This window comes from Nicotiana tomentosiformis, chromosome 2 (assembly GCF_000390325.3).
Source record: "Nicotiana tomentosiformis chromosome 2, ASM39032v3, whole genome shotgun sequence".
Classification (NCBI taxonomy): Eukaryota; Viridiplantae; Streptophyta; class Magnoliopsida; order Solanales; family Solanaceae; genus Nicotiana; species Nicotiana tomentosiformis.
The window spans coordinates 4,950,744-4,959,879 of record NC_090813.1 but is presented as its reverse complement, the minus strand read 5'-3'; the positions used below and the strand labels follow the sequence as shown (position 1 = coordinate 4,959,879).

General features: G+C 38.3%; 1 protein-coding gene across 5 annotated transcripts; it reads right to left on the bottom strand.

Annotated features, from left to right (window-relative positions):
* Positions 1-3,645: 3,645 nt before the first annotated feature.
* LOC104088942 (putative pentatricopeptide repeat-containing protein At5g36300) lies at positions 3,646-8,884 on the bottom strand. 5 transcript variants are annotated; one of them, XM_009593717.4, is made up of 8 exons: positions 8,726-8,877; positions 6,562-7,824; positions 5,270-5,422; positions 5,114-5,185; positions 4,723-4,976; positions 4,481-4,590; positions 4,213-4,393; positions 3,646-4,088 (listed from the first exon to the last, which is right to left on the bottom strand). In XM_009593717.4, exons 2-5 carry the CDS (start codon positions 7,798-7,800, stop codon positions 4,869-4,871), a joined length of 1,572 nt encoding a protein of 523 aa, XP_009592012.1. In that variant the 5' UTR covers positions 7,801-7,824; positions 8,726-8,877; the 3' UTR covers positions 3,646-4,088; positions 4,213-4,393; positions 4,481-4,590; positions 4,723-4,868. The 5 variants fall into 5 exon arrangements, with proteins under 5 accessions (XP_009592012.1, XP_009592013.1, XP_009592011.1 ...); XM_009593718.4 differs by having other exon boundaries at positions 4,213-4,590; positions 6,562-7,830; XM_009593716.4 differs by having other exon boundaries at positions 4,213-4,590.
* Positions 8,885-9,136: the final 252 nt, after the last annotated feature.

Here is a 9,136-nt window from a genome sequence, read left to right as displayed (position 1 = left end):
ACAACAATGAAAACATAATTTTATTTCATATATTTTGCAAGATAAACAAGTACATACACTTATTACAACCACATTACGGAAACAAAACACTACGTGTATCCTTGATAATTGGGTACACTAGATGAACTTCCACCAGGAGCTGGATTACCACCGCCACCCAAACCAGCTGAAAGACATTTACGACGGTCGTGTCTTGTTTGCGAGCATATGCCACATTTGCGCGCATAAACGGTATCACCAACATCCATTTAGTTCCGTATACGCGTTCTTTTTTTCACTTATCGTTGGTGTACATAGTCCTTGTTACACATCATTTTAAATGGTTCCGGCAGCCAATAATGCTCAACACCCACTAGTTGCAACTGCCCACTATAGGTGTTTAAGTATGCAGCAACACTATATTATTTATCTATGTAGTTGGTTGCCCCTAAACCTGTATGTTGAAAGCACTTGATGGCATGTGAGTACGATATGGGGTAGATGGACCATTTCCCGCAAGAACATAACCTTCTGGCTTCATTTACGATGTGTGCATTATTTCTCCAATTTTGATGGATAGCGGTGCGAACTTCAAAAATATTTCGCTCATTGCAATACTGTAAATATGAATGCCAATGTTCTCGCCACCTGTATTTCTCAATTCTTTTCATTGGTATTGGCATAAATTCAACACCCATTTCCATCAATGACGATGCACCTCTAGCCATTTCAACAAACCTCTCCGCCATCTGCTTGAATGACATCCGCACCATGGCAGTGACATGCAATCCACGTGCAGACTTCAATAACCCGTTGAAAGACTCTGACACATTTGTAGTCAAAATTCCCCATCTCCTGCCACCATCCGCATGCAAAGTCCACTTGTCAAGCTCATATCACATCAACCAATGATAGGCTCCCTCGGCTTCCTGCTTGATAGATTCCATGCGCCTCCTGAATTTACACTCTTGGTGATCTGTTGCAGCCATCCACATTAAATCATGCAAATCCTTGTTGGGATATACCTTCTGAAAAATGGCCTTCAGGTGCCTCACACAATATCGGTGGTAGGCATACGGTTCCTGCTATGCACGCAAATTTTGTACATAACTTAAAATACCACCATGCCGATCAGATATTAGACAAATACCTAAACGATGTTTGATAACATGCTCTTTTAAGTGGTTCAAAAATAGTGTCCACGTGTCTTGGCTTTCATTGGCACAAATAGCAAAAGCTAAGGGAAATATACTTCCATTAGCATCTACTGCAACGACGATCAACAACTTAATATCATACTTTCCATAGACATGAGTATCGTCTATGGATATTACCGACCGACAATGCAGAAAACCATAAATTGCTGGTTTAAATACCCAGAACACATATTTGAATATATGTTCTGGTATTCCCGGACTCCACTCAAGCTTCCATTCAACAACAGTTCCGGGGTTAAAGTGTTGCAATGCAGCCATGTACCTGGGTAGAGATGCAAAGGACTTATCCCAGTTACCATAAACAATTTCAAACGCACGTTTGCGCCCGAGAAATGCCTTTCTTTTGGTAATGGTGCACCCATATTCCTGGTGGACGGATGTTTCACTCTTTGATCTTGTACCTTATGGATGCTTCAATGTGTGGAATCAACACAAGAGAAATCAAGTCAACATTCAAGTTAAAATTATTCCCATTGAATGTGTACATTTCACAATTGTAGGTGCCAATATATTTACCCATAACCCACATATTTGTTTTCTTCTTCCTCGCACGCAGCATCCAATTACAACCCGTAAACCATCTACGGCAGACTACCTTATATACATCTAGAGATGACTCGCGTACCGTAATCTCACGACACTCTTTTACGCTGTACATTAGCACCGCCTTGGTTAGGCGTGCTTTATCGCGAAAAAGCAGGCCCTTTGACAGCACCGTTGCTCTAGATTCATCTCACATTGTTGTCCGAATTTCGTCAATATCCCTTGTGAGGGCATCCACATCCGGCATGCTTGGCAAATGATCAAGGTATGAAATCTCCCTTGAATGAAACGACACGTGGGACTCGTACACTCTTGGTCTAACGGGGGGTGGAGCATGCTCCCTCGTCAAATCAGGTCCAACATTTTCTTCCTCCTCCTCATCACCCTCATCAGGGAAGGGTGTGTCATCTCCATACTCATCGACATTGTTGTTATAATCACTATTCTCTTCCTGACTCTGTGCATCTGCCAGATCCCGATTAAATATGTTATCTTCGGGCAATTGAGTAAGGACAGGACCTTCAGGACGCTCGTTTTTACTGCACAACCAACAAAATAATGAGTTGCTCAAATTGATAAATACTTGACATATAACTATATCACTTCACTTACAAATCGTAATGTGTTGACATCCCATGATGGACATTATCCTGTTGGTGATGACTCCCGGATGGACCACCATGATCCAACACACCAGAACTAGGCATATTCCAACTAGGCGTTGGTTCATAACTTGTAAAATTCATATCTGGCTGGTAACCCCTATGGAATATATGAGTACTAATACAAATTCAATACAACAAAAATAAACATCGTAACACAAAGAAAAATTAAAGTTTACCACTCGTCTTGTGGATTATGTAAACTAAGAGAGATTATTTTCTCGCTCCTCATTCGCCCGTGGAGATAAGTTTAGATCAGGCCAAACTCTTTCAGCCGGAACTTGTTCGGCTAAAACTGCTCCAAAATAACCACCCGATGACTTAGGGATATCCCTGCTTTGCGCAACCTCATTATTACGAACGTCTTCAACCTTGACGTACATTTCCAACATTTTTATCACAAGAAATTCCTGGTATTCATCCGGAGTCCTCAAAAAATCTCTCAGAGTTTCATCGTCCTCGATGTTAAACTCAGCATAACAAGCAACCCCTTGCGGAGTGACAAAATATGGATATCTTCCGATTACTTTAAGGTTCACCGAACGTTTGCTCACACTCATTTTTTTTTACATAACAACAATACCAATGTATCGTACTCCATTGTAAGTGGCAACTTAACATAACACTGTGGAGATAAACTATAGGTTACCGAGTTATTCGTCACCAGAACCTCACCCACCCACCCCCAATATAATGAAACCATTATTCTTCGCTCTTCAAACATTATGACAAAATGCAAAACAACTTAACGAACAAATATTTCAGAAGACTTGAGAATATTTGTGAATGAATTTTTAGAAAATCTTTAACCTCTTTAAATAAGGCAAAAAATAATTCGGGGTACAATTGTTTTTAAGTATAGCGCTTTAAATAAGGGCGCTATACCCAGTTGAATTATTGTTATGTCAGTTAAACCCAGAAAAATTATTGGTGAGCCCACATAATATGTATAGTGTGGTAAGGAAAGGCGTTATATATATAGCGCCATTTAAAATGGCGTTTATATATATTTTGGTGACTGTGTTTTTTTTCACATTTTGGTTCTTTGAGTCCAAAAAAACCAGATTTTGGTTCCGGACTCGGAGAACTACACCCACAATAGTACTGTTTAGCCTTAAAAGTTGCTACTTTTGTTCCCTTCACTATATAAGCATAGAAGTTAATCAAGCTATAAATTGCGTTAACAATGTGCAACTTTTTTATACCATCAGGGTAAAATAATCTACAACACGTAAATCTCCATATTAAGCCTAATTTGGTAATATATAAATAAAGTAAACAATCTGTTATAACAAGTTAGAACACTATCAGCATATATAAGTTAAATTTATTACATTATCAGTAAGCAAATACAATCTCTGCAGCATCAAGTTATTCAAGAAACATGCAGAGTCTGATCTTGTGACTAGGAACATCAAGGTGAACCATTTCTTACCCTGTTGATACAACAATAATGCAGAAGAACAGAAGTACATCTGGAGAAAAGAATGGTTGCCAAGGAAACAAGGGAATAATAATAATGGTTGCATGCAATAGACACAACATACTAATTTCACCTTTATTTTACCACTTGAACGGCAGAAGAAGATAAGTGAAGGTGCCCAGGACACCTTGCTGTTACCGAGTATACTTGCTAGTACCAGTTAGTTCTTTTAACAGGCACAGGCTGGCTGTCATTTAATGAAACCTGAAGATTCCATAGGAAAAAGGGGGTTAAGCACAGATCGAAATAATGGCAGATATAATTTGAATGAAGCCTATAATGAAGTGGATAAACATATATGGTGCCTTAGAGAGAAACCAGGGTATACCTGCGGTCCTAAACTACGGTATGCTCCAATCAAGAAAAGGATGGAATTCCATGCACAAGTTTGTATTGCACGTTTGATCTCTAACTCAGTAAATAGAACAATACTTCTAAAGCAACTCCAGTGAAATTTTAAGGCTAAATATTACTCCAATGGCTTCCCTTGTGCACAAAACTTGGGCAGACTTGCACACAAATGTGACCACGGGTTGATAAGTATGATACCATATGTGAATATAAACCAGAACAGATTGAAATCCATATTCACAAACCTCAGAAATGACAAGCTGCTCAGCCATAACTTCATTTCAGGAAGATACGTAACCGCAACTGTTAAATAATCCTCCCTAAATAAGGCACCAAGAAGTGGTACAGCAATAAGCTGCACAAACAAGTTAGAAAGCCGTGAAATCGACAAGGCTAAAGATTTAGAACAGATGAAGAATGAGTAGCGAGACCAAAAGAAAGCAAAATTTAGAAATAATTACTATGAAGATCAAGGACATTATCTTACTTGAGTATCGAAGTCCTCAAAGATTGTAGATAACAGTGAGTAGCATAAAAAGTGCTTTTAGTTTTTGGTGCTGTACGTCATCTTCTGAATGAAGAAGCTAACAACAGCATTATTAGAGCCGAATAGGCTAACAAGTTGTATGTTAACTAACAATGTCTCTGTTCAAGGATCATCAATGCTGATTGTAACACTTCTCTAGCCTTTCTATCTGGCGTACATCCAGCGGATTCCATTTCACTATATATCTTGGGGACCTAACAAGCAACAACAAATTAGAGCCAGATAAATGCTGCTAAATATAGAAAAAGTCCAGTCACAATATAATTTCCATGATTTCTACTCCCTTTTCTCACTGAAGCCAGAAAAGAAATCAAATCATTTATCTTTTTACCTGATCGAACTTCTTAGCCCTCATAAAAGCCTTCATTAAAGTACTATAAGTAACCACATCAGGAGTAATACCCTAGAAAAATAGCAGCACCACTATCAGCAAAGTTTATCTCAGGAAATATGCCTGAGGAAAAGTTGGAAATGTTTAAGGACTTACCATCTCCCTTATGTGCTGGTAAATTGATAGTGCCTCCATATGCCTACCAGCAGTCCCGAAAGCATTGATCAACACATTTAGCATTATAAGGTTTGGTTCCATTCCTTCGGCTTCCATTATCTGCAGAACCTTTACAGTCTGCTCACATAATCCCTGCACACAAGGCAAGAATATCAAAAAGGATGGAATCTCCTCAAAGCTGCTTAAGATACTATCTTAAAAATGGTAATATGCAGGTGAAGGAAACATTAATTGAAATAGATACAACAACAACAACAACAACAATAACAACATACCAAGTGTATTCCCACGGCGTAGACTGAAAAATGTAAAGAGAGACCTCAAATATAAGGAGACCAAGAATATAAGCCATGCCAGAAATTAAGACAAAGTAAATGGAAGGCCGATGTTTAAGTCTCAACTCGACTCAAAAACTCTTTCCAAAGTTATCTAATCCAAGATTTGCACTACCGTTGTATAAAGTGGCAGATTTAAGTCATGCCACTGACCCCACGTTGGAAATATTCACATCTCAATGAAAGAATTTGCAATTTGAAGACACTCCCAGAGTCATTCCTCATACCATAAATGTAATGCATCCCAAAATCAATTTTTCCCTGCAGGATAATTTATATCAATGTTCTCTTACAACCTATGTTGTATCTCAACCAAAAAATAGATAAGAGGGGATCAGGGGATAATCTGTCCACCAAATATTTCTCCCATTTCTTCACCCGACAACAAAACAATAAGGAACTAAATTAGCAATCAATTAAAAAACTTGGATCGAATATTTGGAAGACCGTAGTTCCCTTACCTTCTTTCTAGAACAAAATATGTTTTAATATCTTTTTGCAGCCAACTATTCAAATATGCTTCGAACTAACATCTTTCTTTAGTTGCGAAGAGAACCTAAAATGGTCAAATGCTACGAATTTAATCCAATTTAAAGACTAGGAGCATGTAAGACATGCACATGCCAATCCTGAGAGATGGACTTTCAATCAGAGGACTACTTACCTGCGCACCAAATCTCCAACTTTCAATCTATCTGCACACTAAGTCCCAAGGGCCCTCAGGCACCCTCCTCCACCCCCACCCCCCACCCACCCACAATGGAAAAGAAGAAACATATTGAGGTTGCTACGACCTACTCAGCTAGTGCACATATTTTCAGATAATCATTAACTATTTTATGTTTAGATATACAAGCAAACTTAGTCTACACCTTTCTATTGTAAAAGATAAAAGAAAATCATTCTCCTTCAAGAAGGAACAGCACAACACGTCACCTGCTGAGCGTAGGCATGGGCCAGGACACAAAAGATGCTAGGTGAAAGCTGAAGACCTTCCAATTTCAGAGCATTTAAGCAATACTCTGCATCCTGAAATCTACCCTGCTGGCCATAAATATCAACCAAGACAGCGTAAATAGCCCCACTCTTGTGATGTCCTCTCCCTTGCATATTCTTGAGAATTTTATTGATAACATCCCACCTACCCTGCTCCACTAAATGGGTAATAATGATAATGAAGATCTTTGGATCAGGGTATAGTCCTTGTTCTTGCATCTCATCGAACAAATCTATAGCAGTATCAAGATGCCCAAACTTGCAATGCCACCGGATCAAAGAATTCCATGTTCTAAAATCAGGCTTTATGCCATCTCGGCGCATTTTTTCAAACACTTCTAAGGCCTCTCCCAACTCACCATACTTGCCAAAAGTATCAATGATGCTATTAAAGAGACGCTTATCCAATCGTAACCCCATCTCACGGATCTCTTCCACAATGCCTAGTGCTTTTTTCCACATCCCATTGTCCCTATACAGTTCAATTATTTTACTATACACAAAAGAATTTAAACGATAACTTTCTCTCCTCATTTTGGAGACAATCAACCAAGTATCCTCCAACCGCCCAGCATTGACATAATACTCAAGCAAGATCTCATAAGTTTCTTGGTTTCTCTCAACATCCAAATCTTCAAGTAACATCAAGACCTTATCTGCTAGCCTTAAGAGGCCTTTTCGCAGGAAGCTCCTAAGTAACGCATTGAACACCTTTACCCCTGGCCTGCGACCAGAAGATAGCATTTCATGAAAGATTGCATCAGCTTCCAAGGTCCTGCCAACACTTCCAAGAGCAGCGATCAAACTAGTATAAGACAAATAATTTGCATGAAAACCCAAAGCCTCCATCTGGGAAAGCAACCCCATTGCCTTATCAACGTCACCTTCACTACACAACTCACAAATGGATGCATTGTATAAATCATAAGAAATCTCCTCACCATTTATATGAAAAGTCTGCTGCTCATTACTCGAGTAGTCAATGGTTCCAAAAAGACAATTAACTGAAAAGCCACATCTTTTAGCTCTACTTTGCAATAAAAGCTTAATTGATGTAGGTAGCATCTTGCGTTTGATTGGATCAACGTGATGCTTCAGATAAACAGGGGCAAGATCCCACACACCATGAGGGCATATAGCTGGACTGGATCTAAAAAGAAGCTTTTGTCGCATCTGCATGCTCTTTTGCAGGAAGTATGCTCACTGCAACTAAAAATGGTTAGAGAGCCATTGCTATTAAAGAACTGTAAATTGTAAACGAAATATGTATTCTTTCTTGCTATATCCACACAATCTTAACAGGTAACAAATGCAAAATTCTCCAGCGAAGTGATGAAGTTAGCCCCAATAGGTTATTCTGCCACCAGGACAGATTACATCCTTTTTGTTTCGATTAACTTCAGAAGTAAAATGAAATCTGTGGGCTAAGTTCAAAAGTGTTGCCAAGCTTTGCGAGCCCCTCCGTTTCAATTTTTATGGTAGTATTTGACGAGACACGCAGTTTAACAAAGAAAGATAGACTTTTGAAACTTGTGGTTTTAAACATGCTACAACATTTCTATGACAAACATGCTATCAAGGATAAAATGAAAATTTTGAAGTTAAATTGTTTCCAAATAGAGAAAAGTGTTGAAACATACTAAATCAGAAATAGTCCCACATAAAATGGAATATAGGGATGCAGCAGGGAGTAATAAAATTTCTAACTGCAGCTCCCATTCACACACTTTATCAAACAGAGCAAAGGCAAGGCCAAAATGCTGCGACATTTTTGGAATATGCTGAGCTTTGCGAGTAACTAGCAAACGTCCAACTTAAATCCCTTTTACAGTTAATTTACACAAAATTGAGGGTTCCGTCAGTAGCGGAGCCAACCATTGGTCCAGTGCCTAGGGTCAAAACTCTGTATATATGTGCGAAAAATAGAAATGTATACAGAATTAGATATGCATTTCAAAAATCACACCCAGCTCAGAATCACAACGCCTAAATTCTAAATACGCCAATCGGCCACTGGTTCCGCAATGAATAACAGGTAGACAAATTCATTGGGTAAAGACATTAGTGATTTTTGTGTCCAGAAAGGGACGAAGAGGGAACTTACAGTTCGATTTCTGACTGTCGAAATTGATAAAAATGGAGCAACTTTCTAGCCGAGGGAGGGTCCTTACTTGAAAGTTGAAACTACTTTTATCCTCCACTCAGTCTATCTTTTTATATTAGCAAAAAGAATTTGGTATCACAAACATGTTTCTACGTATAATTTTGTCAAATTCTTGTTCCTTAATGGGGTAAACGCAGACCAATTTATATAACGTGAAAAAAGTTGTATATAATTGTGAAAAAGATTTTCTTATGTAAAATGTGTACATAAATACACTAGCTTTTTCGACCAAATAAAGAACATAAATAAATATTCTTAAAAAATACTCCCTCTATTTCAAAGGGAATGAAAAGGTATGTTCAAATATTGTAATTACAACTACTATAAATTACATTTTTTTAATTAAATAAT